The sequence below is a fragment of the Apostichopus japonicus genome, chromosome 8, assembly GCF_037975245.1.
Source record: "Apostichopus japonicus isolate 1M-3 chromosome 8, ASM3797524v1, whole genome shotgun sequence".
In the NCBI taxonomy this organism is placed as follows: domain Eukaryota; kingdom Metazoa; phylum Echinodermata; class Holothuroidea; order Aspidochirotida; family Stichopodidae; genus Apostichopus; species Apostichopus japonicus.
The window spans coordinates 18,477,466-18,498,823 of NC_092568.1; the positions used below are offsets into that span (position 1 = coordinate 18,477,466).

The window sequence follows — 21,358 nt, forward strand, 5'->3', positions numbered from 1 at the left end:
ACATTCGATATAGATCCATAAATAAATCCCCTTTTTGGCTACTTCACACATATGCAAAAACAAAACAACTTTTCCATTGCCTTATAATTCAGTAAAATCAAAAAGGCGTGAACCATTTACCAGTGCAATTCTTTGTGCCTCTGAGTGCTGTTATTTATAGTTCAAGGACGGCCTTATAGTTGATGTACGTTAACGAAATGGAAACCCCCGTGTATGGTATTTTTACTGTGATGACTGTGATCGATCGGAGTGCATTAGGATAAGGACTATTTGAGAATTATTATGACAAGTAATACACAGCTAATGCTAAATCTGGTTGAAGTCTTCTCATTTCCCAATCGTCCAATGGCATGGAGATTGTTTTCTATATTAGGGGTGCGGCCTACTTGTAAGACCTAAAGCCCGTACCACACTGCCCCAACTAATCAGGACCCGAGTCAACTCGACAGTCGTTACGTTACGTTACATGGCTAATCGCTGATAGTCGGACAGTAAATGCGGCTGTACTTAAGACTACGACTGTTTAAGATTTTTTTTTTGAAAGTCGTGTCGGCTTTCAGTCGGGAAAACTGAACGTGTCTTCCCGACTGGCAGTCGGCAGGACATGCGTTGATTCAAGACAGTGGCAGTCGGCATGGCATGCGGTGGCTCAAGACTGTGGGAGTCGGCATGGCGTGCGGTGGTTCAAAACTGTGGCAGTCGGCATGGCATGCGGTGGTTCAAGACTCCGATGTCAAGCTCAGGCCGAACAAGGCTTTGGAGGTCCCGAATCCGGTCTTATACCGACTATTTATCGCTTCCATAATACAAAATTAATAATAAAATATCAAAAAGTTCAATGTTGACCAATTGTCTTGCTCATAACTACATATACAGTACGACATACCACACACTATTATATTGCTACTAGTTACATTCCATATCAGTGATCTTTGCCAGGAAACAAAAGAACCGAAAAGAAACCGAAACAACAACATAATAGTTACAATACTAACGATGTCAATCGTTGGAAATTTACCACAATCTTTCATACGGTATTCTTTCGAAAAGCACAAACAATAAGGCATACGTACTATAATACAATAGTTCTATGGCTTCTTTAGAGTCTTTTTTTTTAGCAAATTGCCAGGAATGCATAAATTCTTCAGCAGTGTTGGATGGAATTTTCCTACCGATGGTTCAGCGAACCATGACTACTTTGAATGCTTAAAAACACCAACTATTCACACAAAATTTCAGAGCTCGCCCGTGAAGACTACATACAATCATATATAGACCAGCAGCTTTGAGCCGTGTCGGATTTTTACCTTCAACGAATTAACCAATCTTTGACAATTTATCATCATGTTAACAGCGTTGAAATCCTCCAAACTAATCCTTCTAATTTGTGTGTGTTTCGTGGAGGACATACTTGCTATGACTCCAGCGTATGACGTCACCGAATTTTGGAACGTTTCTGTCACCGAGTCTCCCATATCGATTGGGAACGATGGGTCAATATATACACCGAAAATACCTCTTTACATCGCAGCTTTTTACGCAAATGGTGAGATCTGGGACGGAACCGGAATGATCCCAGCTGTTGAGTTAGCGGTGGATCACGTGAATGCTCAACCCGATATTCTGAGGGACTATGAACTACGTGTAATCTGGAAAAACTCAAATGTGAGCATAAATAAATATCACTTCTTTCATTTCATTTCATTTCCATTCTTTCCATTGTCATGCAAATTAAGTTTTGCAGTTCATGAAAAGTTGGTTTTACTTTTGACTTTAGACAAAGGAATAAATCTAATATAGCGGGGAGGTTTTTTTTTTTTTTTAATAAAGGGTGTAGCTAGGGAGCTCATATGGGGTATTTCTTTCTTTTTGAGGGGGGGGGGGTTGGGGTGTTCCCCCACTAAATGTGTGAAACTTCAGTCCTTAAGTTGTATATTCTGAGGCATATTTATAGGTAATACATTAGGTCTATAAATAGTTCTAAATGCAATTTGTGCTAATAACTACTCTGATGTTTCAAGTTGTGTGCGATTGAAAAAAACGGGGGGTGGAAGATGGCACAGGGATGTACAAGTACCACATACGCCTCCTGGGTCTGCGTCTGCCTCTGTGAAAGATTGAAATCAAGTGTTTTCAAATGTTTTTGGGATTATTTATGATTACACGATATGAGATCTCCCAGATTTATGGATGTGTTGTTTTTCATTATTACACACACGCAGTGTCGATCTTCGGAAGGTATATGGGCGTTCCATAGACATATAGTAGAAGAACCTCAGAAATTGATCTTCCTAGGGCCTGCCTGTTCGACGGATGCGCAGCCTGTGGCAGAGACATCGCCATTTGCGAACTTGGTGACGGTGGGTGGATTTTCTTAGTTTCTTTCTGGAATTGAAACAGTTTTAGAAATAGTTTGGAATAGTTGGCTACTAAGGCTGACAGCTTTCCATGCACAGCAAAAGATTCACATAGCATGCTGCAGCATCAAGCTGGACAAACCTTTCTGGTACAACATAAGTTAGGACTTTTGACGACTAGACATATCCAAATAGGTTATTATATGTGCATATAGAGTTATATCCGACTCTTTATAATTGTGTGTAATATCAACGCTATGCCACTTACGTAAATAGTATATGCTTTTACAAAATATTCTATTACTATTGGAACACGACACAACATGAATTAATGCGACGGTCTAAATCATCGAAGAAACATTTTGCCAGTTATTTATGGCATTCTATATCTTTACTGTAATATCCTTCAATGATTGGGTTCCTTGCTGTTTGTATGTATGTATGTATGTGTGAATGTATGTATGTCTGTCTGTGTGTCTGTATGTATGTATTCGAGAGCATATCCATCTATTCGCTTGTGATGCAGGTATTCCAATAGACGGAGACTTGTGAGCATTAATTGGACAATTCACATTTCTCGCAATAATTAAAAAAAAAACTCGCAATAATTAAAAAAAAAAAGTCAACGGAAGTAAAAAAAAAGAAAATACAAATCTCCGGTCGGTAGTTTTACTAACTGATCACATAAAGGTTCGGGTGGGGTGGGGAGGGGGAGAGGAGGTGGGAGGGTTTCACTGGGGTGTAATGGATTTCACAAGCACTTTGATACTTTTCAAGTAGCTGAGGAAATATAAATAAAAATTATTCGTACCTTATCAACTAAACATTCTTATGTACACAGCTGGAGAAAGTCAATATATTATCATATCACATCAATTCCTAATACAATAAGTTACATGACGACAATTAATTTTTAATTTTTTTTCCGCTTTTCGTTAGATGTCATATTCAGCAGCTTCACCAACCTTGTCTGACAAAAAGAGGTTTCCAAACTTTCTCCGGACGTACGTACCGGAGACACATCTTAATACACCAAAACTCTGGCTAATGCAATATTTTAACTGGACAAGAATCGGAGCTTTATCTCAAAACCACGATTTTTTTATATCGGTAGGAAAGAATTCACATTCAATATTAATTTCATAAACGTGTGTTTTGCTACACTGCTGAAATCATGACTGAATCATTTTAGAACATTTATTGATTGTTATTATTATTATTAATTAAACCAATGAAAGAAATATCAAGAAGGAAATGACCTCCAAGGTGATCTGCTATCTTCTTTCAAGAGTGCAGTAAATGCTATTCCGGGTGTCATTTCTGTGTGTGGGGGTGTGTGTGGGTGGGTATCATGCTAGGCAGTGGCGCGCGTAAACCGTATATATTAACAAAACCATGCATTTAATGCCTTTAATAAACTTATAGTTGATAGTCTAAATATGCCTCAGAATGAACCATTTCACGTTCGTAATATCATGTACAAGCTTGTCGTCATAATGTTTCCTATATATAGTTATACGTCATGATTGGCTGATGTATATGTGGTCCGGTCCGTTCGAAAGGTATGTGTGACATGACTTAAAATACAGGGCCATTGTTTTTGGAGTCACTTCAGATATATCCATTGTAAGTTTTGTTCTGCTTGTAAGTTCACAGCACGTGAGAATAAGGAGGATTGAAGTTGATTTTGAAAGCCTTTTAGAATAGAAAATATTTACATTGGTTAAAGCGGAGTATTGTTCAGAGTGAGCAGACAGAAGAGTTTGACGGTGGAGTGGGGGGGGGGGGGTGTCGGTATCACAATCTTGTTATTCCCCTAGCTCATAATCTAAACGGTCATAACACAATACAATATGCGTGTGTCATCATGCATGTGGTGGGCAGGATTATGCCATTTGGAAAGTTCTATACCAAATTAGCGTGTAAGTCAATGGACGAATTATTTGTGGTACGACCCCAACAAGGCCCCAAACACAAGCATTAATTTGTGTCCAATTAGTTGACGGCAAAAAGGCATTCACATTGGGTTAATAAACGAACGGTCCGAATTATGTTGAAGGGAAAGGAATTCTTAAGCTTTTTTTTTTAACATTTGTGTTCTCCGATTGCTCCCCTTCTTTTTCGTGTGTGACAGACTAACAATCATTTCTTTGAAATGCTGTCGAATAACAGCATCACAATTGCGGTTTCCGAAGTCATCAATGAAGTACCGACTGATCGTCAGTTCCAGGATTTAAAGGTAAGAAATACTGTAAATATAAGAATAAGAGACTATAAAAATCAAAGAAAAAGGCAAGCATTTATCCCCATGCGTAATGGAGAAAGAAAAACACAGCTGTTCATTAATTTGTGACAATGACAGAATTGTCAAGCCAGAGTTGCAACAAGACACCGTATAGTCACCTGTACAGCACTTGCTATACACCTGGTACAACAACACCTTGCCCCACCACACAAAGGTCTTTTAATATGTCTGTTATAATAATTCTCCTCATACCTCGGTTGCTGTTTTTTTGTCTCATGTTGGTCAGTTTCCGAATAATTTGGTAAGAAATATCATGTTCACTTCTTTACGCAGGTGAACCAGGTTTTTTTTTTTTTTTTTTTTTTTTTTTTTTGGGGGGGGGGGTACATTACTATAGTAAGTGGGCGTAGCAACAAGCAACTGGGCCCGTTGCAGTGACGGTAATTAGCATCCAAAGGAGAGCCCACATTCACCTAAGCCCTGCAGCGTTGGCTTGGTTGAACAATTTTTGATATTTGGCAGCACTAGCCACCAATTTCTCAGTCTCTACAGAATACATAGGGGCCCGTTTAGCTTACTGACTGCACGTTTAACATGAAGATTAGTCTCTTCGCCTTTCCACGGCCGGCTGCAGGCTCCAGTCCTTTCTTGTCCCCGGAAGCCGCGCCGCCTACACAGGCCTATATCGGCCCAGACTTTACTTTAGTCAACCACTCCTTCGGATCTTCATTAATATATGTCATTATAACTTCAATAGGTTATAATAACGTAGGGGAATCGATTTGAATTGGTATTTTTTTTGTTATTTTGTCCCTTTAGGATGAAGATCTCAGGGTTTTTGTGCTTCTTGCTTTTGAAGACCTTGCCGTGGAAATATTTTGCGGGGTGAGTTTTAAAACAAAACAATAATTGTTGTACACCTTCATTGGGAGTTTATTTACAGGATCGAGACTGAGTATACACAGCACATTATTTCAGCCGTGGATGCAAAAAAAAAAATTCCAGTTCGAAATTGTGAAACGTTGTACAATTTTGTTCTGAAAAAGTCTGCATCTGTATCTATAATTCGTTTATTTCGTTTATTTTTGTTTTACAACATATGTACAACAAATGTAGCGAATACAGAGAGTTATGGAATGTGAAAAAAAGTGTATCAGGAAACCCTTTTGGGCTTATCTAGTGATACACTCCCTGTACATAGGGTACACAAATAACTTACATACATACTAGTATGCAGTATGTATATTGATTTGCGATTAAAGTAAGATACAACGAACGCAAAATTCTCTTGGGTAAACATGCTTACGTTTTGAGAGAATGCCACAGCCCTTAGTAGTTTTAGTTGCAATAGACTGTATGTGATTGTTCCAAGTTAAACAGGAGTCAATATAAACCCATAAAAACTTAGTGCAATTCACTCTTTGCGGACTCTCATTGTTCATTTTAAGATCTAGATTAACTTCTTCGGCCTTACGCTTACTGTTACTGAAAACGATATAGTTAGTTTTCCTGATGTTGAGTGAAAGTTTTGTTAGCAGTAAACCAATCATGAAACTTAACAAGTTCTAATTATAAGTTAATAATATGTTCCAATAATTGTGGGTTATTCATGAAAGTGCAAATACTATACAGTTTAATATAACTTACCAAACTGGCAGGGGTCCCTAAATTAATAATTAGTTACACTATTATCAACCAACGTGTTATTTTAGGCTGTTTATTTTAAACGTCTTCTGATTTAGGGGCATGACCTTTTATGGAAGGACCAGAGGCAAATAAAGGAGTTTAAGAGAAGGAAGTGACCCTGGCGGGGTCGTTGAAGCTGTTTTTATTTAGAGAGGTATGGGGCCCTCCCTCTGATTTGTTTTTCAAGTTTAGAGGTAAAACATTGCATTCTGAGGCATATTTAGACTATATATTAGGTTAATAGTCAAGGCCCAAGATTTTGCTGATAAATACTCTTGAAGTTTTCGTTTGAGGCTGAAAAAGTGGAATGTACACCAGGAGAAGGGCCATAGTTATTTCGCGACCGAATTTAGAAAATCCCCTAACTGACCCCCCCCCTCAACCCGGACAGACAATGGAGGTGGGAGAGGTGACATGGTAACACGGGAAAGGTCACTCTTAGTCCAGTCGGCTGTATTAAGACGTTCACGTACTCCACACTAACCTTCAAATGGTGAAAATGTAGGAGAGTTTTCTTAGTTTTTGTGTATTGAAATCTTATGATAAACCCCGCCCCTCCCACCCAAACGTCTAAGCCTACGCTGTTTACTTGATTGAAGCCTACAATTAATATGGATAAGATTGGATTTCTCTAATATTTGAAGCAATTATGCTTACTATTTTCTTATTTCTGTTCAGATTTATAAAAACCGTTTGTATGGGAAAGGATACGTATGGATCACACCCGGATGGTATTCCTACCAGTGGTGGAAACGAAATACAGCAGCTGTAACGGGATGCACCAATGAGGAAGTAGAAACGGCTGTGTTTGAGTCTATGTACATCGGTATGGAAGCTGCAAATGTGTCTTCTTCTAACAACTATCTGCCATCCGGAATTGTAAGTTTTTCATAAATTATATAGATGCATTTGTTTATAAGATCCTTGATGTTTTTTTCTTTTCTTAAAGATTTGTTCTTAACTTTATTATTAATATCCCGTCGTGGAAACCAAAAGACAGTAAGCAATCTCAATGGATGGTTTAAATCTGACAATGGTCTCGTCTTTAGACAAAGACCTCCAGTCGTGACCTTTGCATGATTATATGCATTGAGTCGAGCAGGACTTCGGCGGCGTCGGATCGGGCCTCAATTTTCGGGTAAATGGAGTGGGGGGGGGGGGGGGTCGTGCGAGTGAGTGAGAGGCACATCGCTACAAAATGAGGCACATCTGGTTTATGAGAAGGTGGAGCATTTTTTGTATTTTTCTTTCACAGCATTGGTGGCACGTGTCTTCTCCCGGCTCCATCGCCCCTTCTAACTTCATCACTTCACCTATATTGGCCACATCTTACGAAATTAATGAAGGCCAATGTAGTCTTTCAGTCAATTGGACTCTACTGTACATGTTCCTTTCGATTCTCTAGCACACATGTATCACTTTTCAGGGACGAAGAGTAGGCCGGGGGGGGGGGGGCACCGTGGGCCAGGTCAGGGCCCAGGCACAATAAGTTCACCGCCCCCTTTCGCACTCTTCATAAACCCCATATCACCCTCCCATCTGGGCTCACAAATTGACCCCTCGGACTCGAGGCTGTAACCCAATTCAATTCAATTTTCAATTCATACGACTTTATTTCAATTTCTTGTATTAAAGTATGCAATTTGACAATAGATGTGGGTAAATGTACAGGAGAACAAGAGATTGAGGAGTGCCAACAAGAAGCTCTGTAGAGCTTGTTTACGTTGACACCCCTTGACAAATAAAATATAGAATGAAAGCTTAAGTATACAGAGAAAACAGAACAAAGATGGCAATGAAAGGAAATACAAAATCAATGATAGTTTGATATAAGATACTCTTTAAGACGTTTTTTGAAGGTGATCAAAGTTTTACAACCAGTAATAGTAGTAGGGAGGGAATTCCAAGTTTTACGCCGACATAACGAATACCAAGTTGTGAAGACCTAAGTGTAAAGTAAGGAACAGAAAAATGATTTGGCGCACGGTTAGGATAGGGATTGTTACGTAACTGAAAATATTTGCGAAAAGTCGACGGAGCATTATCATGTAACCAATTGAAAATAAAAATACCAACATAATAACGATTTATGTCATAGATACTAAGAGCGTTAAGAGTAGTAAACAGGGGTGCTGCATGCTGGAGGTAATCCGCATTACAAATATAACGAATGGCTCTCTTTTGAAGTAAACAAAGGGGTTGAATTCTAGAAGCATGGGTACTGCCCCAAATAACATTACAAAAGGTAAGATAGGGAAGTATGAGTGTATTATAAAAAGTGACCAATGTGCTTTTGGGAAGGATTTGGCGAAGTCTATTAAGAACTCCAACGCCTTTAGACACTTTCATACAAATATTCTGAATGTGATTATTCAAAGAAAGATGATTATCGATATAAAAGCCAAGAAATTTAGTAGTCTTAGACAGCATAACTTCAACACCGCAAAGTCTGATACTATTTATGTTAGGATTTAAGTGCTTTGAAGGTGTACGAAAACAATAGAGGTAGTTTTCTTAACATTAAGTGACAATTTATATGCACAAAAGCAATTATGAATATATGTAAACTCATTCTGTATAGTATCTAATAGAAAATTAGTGTCCCTGATCACACTCCTCTCGTCGAGCCTGGAGATAGTTTCAAAGGGCACATATTTATTTCAGTTCTTTTATGCAAAGAGTACCGGTACCCGTCTCTTAAGTCCCGTGATAAATTTCTTTTTATAAATTAAAGAAGAAGAAGAAGATGAACAAATGATCAAATTTCTGGCCGACATAATCAGAAAAAAAATGTTTTTTTCTTGTTGCTCCTTTCCAGCAAACTTCAGATTTCCAAGAGCAGCTTTATGAGAAGAAAAGACAACTTGAATCATCTGATTTTCGGGAAACGACACTTTCTGGATTGGAACCATTCGGTTACGACGCTGTTTTGGCAGTGGCCCTATCTTTCAACCAATCAGTGGACATTTTAGAAAGGCGAGGGCGTCGGCTTGAGGATTTCACTTACAATGACACAGACATTGGTTCCGTAATATTCGACACTATTAGTTCGTCTAACTTTTTGGGAGTAACCGTAAGTATTTGCAAAAGTAATGAAGTATATATAATAGAAAAATCATTAAAAAATATACAAAAGTGATACTTGTACAAGTTGCAGGACCAAATAATATATTAGGCTATTATGGGTTGTATTTGTTAGAATAGACGTTTTTTTACGAGATTTACAAGAAGGTTCGTGTTTTATAACTCTTTCTCTGATATATAGCTTGTATGGAATGAAACTGTGGTGTGATTTCTGGTTACCTAGTAAGTACCTCGATACCGGCGTTCAGGACATACTGACAAATTCTGATTGGCACCCACCCCACTCCCCACCTCCAAGGATACAGAGTCGTAGTTTACGTATCACTAATAACTATACAGCATATATAGCGCAGGGGAATATCCAAGACATTTCAAACTAACCATTAACGAAGTTGCCTTTACCACTCCATAATTCGATTTCTGTTCAAATCCAGTTCTATTTTTATGATCATAATTTTATTAAATTTATTAATGGTTTTTCACGTGTGTTGACTTACATACCGTATATTGTTTCTTTATTTGTGTGACTGATAAATGCGTCGGTCAGTAGTGTGTAAGATAATTCAATAATATTCAATATTCCAGACCGAAAGAATTAAGCACTTTTCATGATTTAAGTGTTTGATGTATACTTACTCGTAATGTACATATTTTTTGAATGAATACGCCTGTCAACGGTATAGGGAACGGTGAGTCAGTAAAATATCAACATTTCCACATTGAATGAAGTTGTTTTGCTTCTTTATTCTCTACCATTACGTACTTTCCGTTCTGCTCGAATTGTGAATAAAAATGTAAGTTGATATATACTATAGCCTACATCTAAAATGGCTTACTACTAAATGCGTATGTCGTTATTCAAGATGATTCAACAATTTCCAACATTCCTGACTCAACAAAGTTGCCATATTTGCTTGTCCTTATTGTGTAATTTTCCTTTTTTTGTGTGTTCTTCGTTTTTACGAATTATGCATGGCGATTGCCTGAATACTTCATCTTTATACATTGGAGTCAATTTCGTGAATTTCTCCGAAAGTTCAAATCAAAGAGTTCTAATATTACACAGTTGAGGCTCACAACTATGTTTATTGTTCTCGTCAGGGTCCAGTATCTTTTTCAGCCGGTGATCGAGAGGGCCCAATAACTATCCAACAATTACAAGGTAATCGAACGCTCTTCAATAGTGCACTTAAAATCTGTTTATCTCTTTAAAATCTATTTATAGATCGGATTTTTATGATAACCCAGTATGGTACAAAATATCCTATACTGCTTCTTTAAAAGAAGTCATTGGTTTCTTTCAATTTTCTTTCAATATTCAATTAACCGAGATACTTCAACAGTGCACAGTTTGTCGATTACGGCAAAAAAATACAGACAACGCAACATTAAATCCCTTTAGCAACCAGTTCCCCTCCTCAAAGAAAATATTCGTTCCAAAACATCAACCGTTGCATGCTCTCCCTGGTGTATTTTTATTTTGTTTTGTTTGTAATACCGGTCGTTTTCCTTAAGTGGCCCTCTCCTAGGGGTCGAACAGGGTAATTCCCTTTATAATGGTAGCCTACGCTCCAACAGTTCATAAGTCGATGCATGTAGTCATTAAACATGGTTCGGTTTGGATTAATCAGTTACTATTAAATCCACCCCCCCCCCACCCACACCCCACAACTCCCCGTCTTTGGACATTAAGTACCTTTATCTGTTTACCAGCTCTTGTTCTCGTTATCAGGCACCTGTAGAGAGGAGTGGACGCTATTCCAGTTCTACTGTTACAAATTCATGAACGAACCATTAAACTGGAAAGATGCTAGCCAATACTGCCGAGATCAAACAGATAGTCAACCCTCCGCTATGGTCTGGATACTTTCTAACGAAGAATATGAATTTATTGGTTCTCAAATTGACGACGAATGGTAAGTTATACACCAACCATGTGCGTCGTATATGAAGTCATGGGTGCCAATTTTATTTGAGAGGGGTCATGTTGGTGGGAGTGAATGGAGAAAGGGATATAAAGTGTTTTGCCGCGTATGCTCCTCAACAAGCACTCACAGTCTGTCATTTTGTTTACAAGTTTTAACTTGTAAACGAGTTCCTGCTTGCAGGAGGATCTAAAATACATACAATGCAAAATACAAATACATACAACTGAAGGGATTCACTCTTGTGGTCGTTATAACCTTCCGTCTATACCACTCTTTAGGATTATAAACATGAACGTATACGCTTACTAAAGTTTGCAGTCTGAGGGAGAGTAATTGTGACGTGCTAACTTGAAAGTTTTTGTTAGCCATTTCTGTAATTTTGCATACATTTACCACGTTTCTTCGTAACCACCATTTACGACAAACAATAAACAAACGGTTGATATACCTTTCTGGTTGCAGAGTTACATCCCGATACATATCAATGGGACGAATGCAAGCTATTACAAAAAACAAAACAAAAAACATGTCCTTCATTGCGCTCATGTCTAGGACGTCAGCACGTATATGGTTTACACAGCTTAGCTTGTGATATAGCATAAATGATGTTTCATAAGAATATTACAAGCACAAAATATTTTAACTATGACCTACAAGTGTTCTCTTATAGTAATTTCGTCATATCAAACTACCTAATAACAAATATAATATATTTATTATGTTGTTTATCCTTTTACAATAAAGGAGATACTGCCATTGGAACTGCCATTGGAAGTTAATACTAAAAATGTACTAAAGTTTTAAAAAAGTCTACCAAATGCATTTTCCAAATGCCCCATCCCATCCCACCAACCGCACCCACCTTCCTTGAATTTGCGGTCGGTCATTATGTACGCGCTTTATCAATAGCATTGTCTTTGGCATGAGTTATTAATATTTATTATTATTTATTATGATTATTATTATTATCATCGTATTGTTCTTCCTTTCTCAAGGTATATTGGTTTAACATACGAAGAGTCGTCAGGCAAGTTGGTTTGGGTTGATACCACTCGAAATGCATCTTGGACCCCGGTAAGTTTCGATGAAGGTGACGACTTGTGTTACGTTTGGAATGTTGGATCAGGCGAATGGAGACCAATAGACTGTGAAGCTAGTCGGCCATTCATATGCAAAACGAGACCAGGTTTGATATAGTGAATTTTATACCAATCCTTGACATAGCCTTTACCAGCACTACTATTTGCTTAAAACTGCATTCGTATTATCAATGTTTTTCTAGCATAATCTAGCCATTTATTTCCTAGCCATTAATTGTCACAGGAGTGTTACCGGTAATGTATAAACTTACATAACTTTAATCAAGTTAGCATAAATGTGTGCTTTACCAAACTTACAGTAAGTTTTGTATATAGTGAGCGCTTAAAATATGTTCAACATATTCTGTTGATGAGAGAAAAATGTCAAGAGCTTTGTGGAATTGAAAGAGATAAGCCACTACAGAAAATGTAAATACACACATCTATTTCTCTTAACCTTCAGATTTTGAAGAGACAGCGATTGTGACTGTCTCATCTTCGACAAATGGTTCGTTAGATACAACTTGGCATGGACAATTTATGTGGCACGGTTAGTTATGACTTTCATTAAATACATTTCCCAAAGAATATATAGACACCGGTTAAATTGAATAACTGGCAGTATTGAAACGGTAAAGATGAAAGATTTGTTTCTACTTCATGACAGGAAAACACAATCAGAAAGATGACAATTTGAAATTAATACAAACGAAGAGCAAACCTACAAAATTGAGGGAAAAAGCCCTTTACGAACAGCGATCACTTGACCAGGACAATAAAACAGGAGAAAGACAAATAAAGAGAACTTGCATTAACGTCTCTTTCTTTAGTGACCACGTGATCAGGACACTGAAACAGAGGAGAAAGACAAACAAAGGAAACTTGCATGCAACGTCTCTTTCTCAAGTGACCATGTGATCAGGACAAAAAACAGAGGAGAAAGACGACCACATGATATTTATATTTTATATAGGTATAAAATTAATTCTTATAACATCTATGACAATTTCTCCCTTTTGTATAGATAATATCGTACCATTGGATCGTACGCCAGCCGTAGAGCTTGGCCTAACTGCTGCCGCCTACATTGTCTTGTGCTCGTTGGCCAGTTTGGGAATATTACTTGCTATTTTCTTTCTAACTTTCAACGTATTGGCTCGAAAACATCGGTGAGTTTACTCTTTAAATTGATGAAAAGTTAAGAAGAAAAAAAGTGACAGGATTTCTATGAATAGTTAGGCATAGTCTGCTGAGGACTTTACACGATTGGCTGAGGATTTGACTGATCTAGTTAGGATTAGTGTGGTAGCGTCTTTTTCCACACTGAAAACAAGTCCTGTCTGATGGTGTTCACTGTATCAATGAACAGAAACAAATTTAAGATAAAACCGAAGGAAAAGAAAGAAAGAAAGAGTGATTTGCCATATCTTCTCCCTTTTGGTAGAATTTTGTTTTCTAACATGAATTTCTTTTTGTACTTTTTAAGCTTTGTTAAACTGTCCAGTCCTCGCCTCAACAATCTTATCGTGATTGGCTGTATTATGATATATCTATCGATATGTGTCATTGGATCAGAAATTGTCAGCGGGGACGGGGAAAGAGAGTTATTCCCTGGTTTTTGTATGGTAAGTCGACATTAAATTTCATATAATTTCGTAAGACCTTATCCATTGTTTAAAGTTTTCATGTAAAAATTCAAGCAATACTTTACAACCATCACCTGAAAGGATATTTGGTCTTGCGTAATATTGATATAAAATTGACCAGAATAAATACTGATATCTCACTACGAGAACACAACCACGAAATTGACCAAAACTGTATAATTTATCACGTACATGCATCTGCCACCTTTTCAACTAATCATGTAGATTATGCACAAAACCAGTATTACGTCATTAGTTCGAATGTATAAAGTAATCAATTGATAAATACAATATTAATAAGAATGGAATTAAATAAGAGAGAGCAGCGTCAATGCTCACCCCTTCCCATTATGCAAATGAACAAAACAAGAGGGCAAACCGTGGCGTTGCATATCTCATCGCCAGCAAACACTGATTTCGATTGATAAAAAAAATATCTTTAGCTACGCAATCTGGCAGTAGTAGGAACGTACCACTTGACATTTCCAGTATGCCTGTCAGTGAAGGTTGTATGTCAATACAAGGTTTCCCCTTGGAATAAAACAATTAATCGCGCTAAAAAAATATACATTTGACCTTTAACCACGTAACCTTTGACCTCGGTTCCCATGGCAACCGCATATATTGATAGTACTTGACATTCACTTTTACTTTCTTTTGGGATGCATATACGATCGTGAACTGGTAAACCTGTACTCACGTTCTTCGTATTACGTTCATCTGGCTCAATTGACTACTAGCCTAAACGTATTTACTGAAGAGAGGCTTATATTATACGGTACGTTTATGTATACGCTGTTGATTTAATGTTGACTAGAACCTCTACAAATTGATCCCACAGCTTAGAATCTGGCTCTTTTCTATCGGCTTCGTTCTTGGCTTTGGAACCCTATTCAGTAAAACGTGGAGGGTTTATAAGGTCGCTAACACTAATGGAGGAGCAAAACGAACGGTAAGAAACCATTTCATGTCAAAGGAAGTTGACAGTTTGAAGTCGTACCCCAGACAGTTTCATTATGCCATATTATATAATGTAAATCTGTTCCGTATAAATACATATACCACGATGATGCCTCAGAGGGAGACGAGTTTTATATAAACACGCCGATTAGAACTATTTGTAGTTGTGAACTGTTTATATTAAATATAATTATTTTTACAGGAATACTTATAATCCATCGTTTGTGTATGGTAATGGCTGTTTTACCATATTTTTAAACTCTGAACCCAAACGACAAATATATTTGGAGATAACTACTGAGTTAGAAGCAGAAAGGTCTGGACAACAAGTTCCAACTTTTACATCAACCTTCCTTACATCGGAGAAAATTCAGATAAATAATTGTTTTCCAAAATGTGCATGCAAGTCAGATACAAAGATATTGAGAGGGGCCCAAGTCGGACCCCGTGGAAAATATTGCCACCTGTCCGACCAGACCAGGCCACATACTTTTGAATTCCTGTAATCTGTTATCCTGAACAGAAACATTAGGAGCGCGGGAAAAGACTCCAAATCCACATCCCGATGAACTCGTTACTATATGATAGTCTACTGTATGTGCATAGTGTCTTTCATTTCTTTATCATTTCTCCAGAACTTTCCCTACCTTTATTAATATATTATGTAAAACAACTTTCAAAACATGTGCTATTTAAAAGAGTCTATACTTAAAAGAAGAAAAAAATGATGGATATTTTTCATAGCTCAAGTCCGTTACTTAAGGTCATCTTTCCTTGTGAAGCTTTATACGTTTGCAATGAAGTTAGGTGCACGGTCAGATTTTTCTTCTTTTTTTAAGCTGTAGTTACCTTTTCAATATTTTCCAGGTCATAAAAGATTCAGAGCTGTTTGTAATGGTCGGCATCTTTCTCCTGGTCGACTTCATTATTCTACTTTTGTGGCAAGTGCTGGACCCATTACGTCATCAGAGAACTGTAAGTTTTAAAGATATTTTTAAATCAATATCACACGTTTCATACTACGTTTGTGCTACCCCTTTGTACATCCCCCCAAAATCATTAACCTAAAGTTCACTATAAACTAAATTACTTTCCGATTACAAAGCAAAACGGTTTGCCAGTATCATTTCTCTACTCCTTGAATTGAAACTGCCGTCTTTCTCATATCCTTCTCGTATATCGTATTTTTTTATTTTGTGTTTTTTATTTTTGTTTTCGTAATTTCGTTGCCAATTTAACATCACAGTATGTGAATCTTACTATATGAGTTCCATATGACTCTATTTATTCACGTGTAATATCTACAGAATGCTAAGTAAAAATAAGTAGCGACTATGTCGACGCCGATATGATGGTTGTTAGCCTGCACGACGTGTTATTATTTATTTAAATAGTTTAGTTATAAATACAAAATTCTACAGTTGCCCTGTTTCATTAAGCTTGCACGGTTCTTAACTGTCAATACACACTGTGCTTATTTATTCCAACATGAATGAACATCATACCAATTTACTCAGGTTTGTTGCGATATTATGACTCTGTACCACAACAAAATGGGTTGCGATCAGTGAACAATAAAACAAAAATAATAATCATAAATAAAGCAATGATTTGTTGGATGGTAATGTATAAAATTAAGCGTGACAGCATGCTACAGGCGAACTACTCATTAAGTCACTTATACTGAAGAGATTGAAATCATCCCCTCCCCTCCCCCTTACCCTCCCCACACACACCCGTTTCTCTCTTTGTTATGGTTCTGTGGTCTGTAGACCTTTTGCCTTTTCATGTCTATTTTGATACTTCCGTTTCAGAATCTGGATTTCGGTCATTACATTCATACATGCAATTGCGAACATGTTACCGTATGGACCGGTGTATTAGCCGTCTACAAGGGCTTAATTCTTATTTTCGGGGTTTTTCTTGCTTGGCAGACGAGACGAGTAAGTTTTCTTTTTGTCAGTTTCTCTTCTTGTTTTAATATTTTTGGGGGAAAAGATCAACGGATTTATGCTGGCTTGAGATTCGAATTCTTGTGCATATACGAGCCGAGGTTGTCCCTATCCTAATAAGGACTGCCTCGTTCCAATTCGAGTATTGATTGATCCTCTTGGTAAAAGTAAAGTCTAAACAACTTCCTAAACCAATTTTGGTACATTTCCGATTTGATTTGAAAAAATAAAATAACTACCATTCAAATTATATTTCATTAGCTGGATGTACTGCTTACATTATCGATAATAATATATAAAAAGGTTACCGATTTTCTGTGTTTCTTTATTAATTATATTTAATGTCTATGAAAACTGTCTGGGTGACGAATAAAAATCTTGAATATGAATTTTAACCACTTCAATTACGCGACTGATGCTTAACGGTGACGTCATATTGTAAATAATAAATATCGAATGATTCCTGAATTGATTAATTGTAATTTTGATTTGAGTAATATTCAGTAGGTTTGGCGAAAATATAAGAACAAAAAAAGTGGCTTAATGTAAATAAGCTGTTTAAACACACGATATTATGGTCACAACTGAGGAAAACATTCCGTCTATCTATAAGTGTGATTTTTAAGTAGAATGTTCCTTATATAGAAATTCTCCATTAACTAACATAGCATATCGTCAAGGTTATTAGTCTCTAAGTCCTTGTAAAAGTGTTCACCACGCTACACTTCAATAGATGGCTAAAACTATTTATGGCACCTTAAGTTTACCGTATCGTGGCCATGCACACAGACTTCTTTATACGTTGGTAATAATAAGTAATATAAATCCATTTTACTCATCGGTAAACAAATTCCTATCCTAGGTTTTTAAGCTATAAAGTGGTCTAAAAATTGCTTCAATTGACTCAATTTCCGCACCACATGTTCATCCAAGCATGTTCTTAAACATTCAAGTGGCAAAAAGAAAACAAAAAACATGGAAAAATCCTATTGTTAACATATCTGAAACAATGTTCCCCTGTCGCTTCCAGACGGGAGAATTAACTAAAGGACGGATTAATATATCGACTCTAACTATGCATATGTCGCGTGCCAACTAAAATATATCGACCCCATTTGAAGCATAACACTGATGTAACTATTTTCAACATTGTTTCTCGTTTGGTTTTGCTTTCGACACAGGTGACTATACCGGCCCTGAATGATAGCAAACTAATCGGCATCTGTGTTTACAACACGACATTACTCTGCATCATTGGTTTTAGTATGTCCCTGGCGTTTCCAGAGCAACCCTCTTTCCAATTTATTCTATTATCAGCTATCCAAACCTTCTGTGCAACATTCGTACTCCTCGTCATCTTTGTCCCAAAGGTAAACTTGTTATGATTTTTTCAGCACTGTTTTTCATTGGAAATGTAGGTGTAGGAAGGTGGGGGGTGGTTGGGATTTTAAAGTTCATGTATAATTTAAGTATAGGAGATGAACCCTTATTGACGGGCCAGAGGGGGGGGGGAGGCGAGAAAGGTATGACCCTGGGGTCGCTGAAGCCGACTGCCATGTTGGGGAGTGTGGGATCCTCCCCTAGATAGAAAACGAAAGACGTCAAATTGTGCATTCTGAAGCAACACTCATAGCAGTGGCATAATTCTTCCACGTCTGAACGCAAAACATTCCTCCTACTGAACCCCTCCCCGACTGGGAATGGGAGATTGATGTTACTTGCGCATGCTTAGAATGTCATTTTCATGCAAGTAACTCGTGCGTTTCTGGAATATCAATAGAGAACAAATAAGAAAATAATTCCCTTTTTTCGTTTCAGATAGTATTCGTGTACAAATATCCGAAAGCGGATAGACGGATATCAACGAGTAATTCCCCGGTATGTATATATGACTCTGCGCTTCACTGTCTTCTGTTAATCATTGGGCAGTTTCCTTCAAATTGGTTGCTAGTTTGTAACGAGAGTAAGACACTCAGGGGCGTAACCATGCAGGAAGGGTTCCCACGGGCCAAGTTCCTCTCTTTCCGAATTCTTAAAGTAAGCTGCAAACAAACTTTTGCTCAAGACAATGCACACTACAAACTAAATAAATCTAGCATGCTTCAATCGCTGGTAATTTTCATCCCTTTTCCGATAGTGATCCTACGATTAACCGCTATTTCTTTTGTAACCTAATTTAGATTCCCGGGTGATTTCTCCCGGAGCTCCTTTGCCAAGAAACCCTCAGTCTCTTAGATTCATATTTAACGTCCCATAAGTATGAATTGTCAATTGTCAACAACTCTGTAACTAGACGACATTGGAGTGACTCGAACTCGGGACCTTATGATTGAAAGGCACCGCGGCGTTAACTACTGAGCCAACACTCCTTAATAATACTGCAGTTGATAAAAACTAACAAAACTGTCCATTTTTAACCAAACATAGACCCCCCTATTAAAGTGTACTTTATTTGAAGAAAAAAAGTCGCCCTGTCATTTGCCCCACCCCCGGGGCCCCCCGCACGTTGGATCCTATCCACATCACTGGGTATACTCATATGATAAATGAAAAAATGACAAAGTTTTAGGCTTTCTGATTATTCATCGTACATGACAATTGACCATGTGGAATCTAATGAAGTGGATTCTTTTAGTATAAAAACAAAACAAAAGTTTAACAAATATAGGGGAGCTGATGGGAAGCAGACATCTACGTCGACATTTATTTTTTATCTGGCAGGTCTGTTTCTGTAGTTGCTTTTGATACCTTTAAATTTCGAATGTATCGAACTATCTTATCTAGTTTGCATGATATCGAAGCATGTCAGTCTAATCAGCGAAATATTCATTTTGTATGATCATATTAGATTAACTGTGTTATCTGTTATCTATTGACTGTTCAGTGTTTATTGTTATTCTTTTCATCCAATGTCATGCTTAAAGTAAACATTCCCCAACCCCACTGTATTGACAACAATAGAAGCCAGTGTTGAAAGTGTTTAATATTAACATCTGAATCAAAGTCTTCAACATATCTTCCATGCCATGCGCGTCTTTTTTTGGACGGTTACCGGCGCATTATAAATGTCCAATATTATAATTATTATTATTTTTTATTATTAATATTACTAGCTCATCGTAACTATAAAATCTCCAATTTGACGAAAGTGAAAAAGCATTTTCCTGTCTTTCTATCCAGAACCTTGCCTCTCAGACACCTCACGTGAGCAGTATTGATCAAGCTGGAAACGAAGGCAATGATCAAAGGAAAAATTTGATGGAGTATTTTATAAAACGTCTGAAGGTGTTGACGGGATACAAAAACAGGGCCGAAGACTGTGATTGCAATGGAAACAACTCGAAATCACCTGCACCGCAGATCACTGCAATTAACGATGTTGTTTAGACTGTTGAATATTCATCACTGCCATCATGACGTCCAAGGGATGAATGAATAATCACTGCTATCTCTTTCAATTGACATTTAGTATAAACTGAGACGAGAAGAGAACAATTTTTAAATTTGTATAGATATTGTTGTGAATAGGATAACTGAAATTATTTTTCAAGCATATAATAATATTAAACTTCATACAACATTCGTGGTGAGGGGGGGGGGGACACCCACCCCTAATAGGGATGGGACTAAGCATGCTATGCCGTACCAGGGTTCCTGTTTGCTTTGGTTTTTTTTTTGTATATTGATGGGTGCAAAATGTTATACATATAGACAAGTATTCTTTGATTCTGTTGCTATTCTTACTATTATACATAGAGACAAGTATTATTTAATTATTTTACTATCTTAATATTATACATATAGACAAGTATTATGTAATTATGTTGCTATTCTTAATATTGCACATATATACAAGTTTTATTTAATTATGTTGCTATTCTTAATATTGTACGTATATACAAGTTTTATTTAATTATGTTGCTATTCTTAATAATGTACATATCTACATGGTTAAGTTCTTGTGTAGTATATGTTCCCTTTCTGAGATATATCTGTTCCCTTCCTGTGATAAACATTTGATGATGATCACACAGTCACAGTCTCGATGCAATGGTACGGAAGGGGGTGGGGGGGGCTACATGGGAGGTTGGGGGCTGGGAATGGATCAGTATAGTTCGGTAGTTTAGTAGTGTGGTCGTTTGGCAGTTTGGTAGTTTGGTTTTCGTGCTCACCTCTCTTGCATGTCGTTTTCTTACAAATTACCTGCATGATGTACGTTAGCATGAAGTAATAAGCTTTTTTGGGGGGATAATCCCCGGGTTGGTTTAATCTTCACAGCCAATTAGTAAATAATATGAATATATTCCATTGTTTATAAGATAGCGAGGTAACAAATGACTATGACACTTGATTTCAAAGTTTTTCTGATTAAGTGAAATGTTAATTTGTTTAGTTTCTTGGTCTTAATGTATGATCATAGC

The 21,358-nt window shown here is 37.3% G+C and overlaps 1 protein-coding gene across 1 annotated transcript; it reads left to right on the top strand.

Moving 5' to 3' along the window:
• Positions 1–1,217: 1,217 nt before the first annotated feature.
• LOC139970866 (gamma-aminobutyric acid type B receptor subunit 2-like) lies at positions 1,218–21,011 on the top strand. The gene is made up of 19 exons (XM_071976915.1): positions 1,218–1,665; positions 2,223–2,360; positions 3,297–3,467; positions 4,492–4,596; positions 5,422–5,487; positions 6,967–7,167; positions 9,107–9,361; positions 10,474–10,534; positions 11,105–11,288; positions 12,296–12,486; positions 12,843–12,929; positions 13,404–13,548; positions 13,866–14,004; positions 14,867–14,977; positions 15,853–15,960; positions 16,800–16,928; positions 18,119–18,307; positions 18,756–18,815; positions 20,118–21,011. Exons 1-19 carry the CDS (start codon positions 1,345–1,347, stop codon positions 20,322–20,324), a joined length of 2,868 nt encoding a protein of 955 aa, XP_071833016.1. The 5' UTR covers positions 1,218–1,344; the 3' UTR covers positions 20,325–21,011.
• The last annotated feature ends 347 nt before the right edge of the window (positions 21,012–21,358 follow it).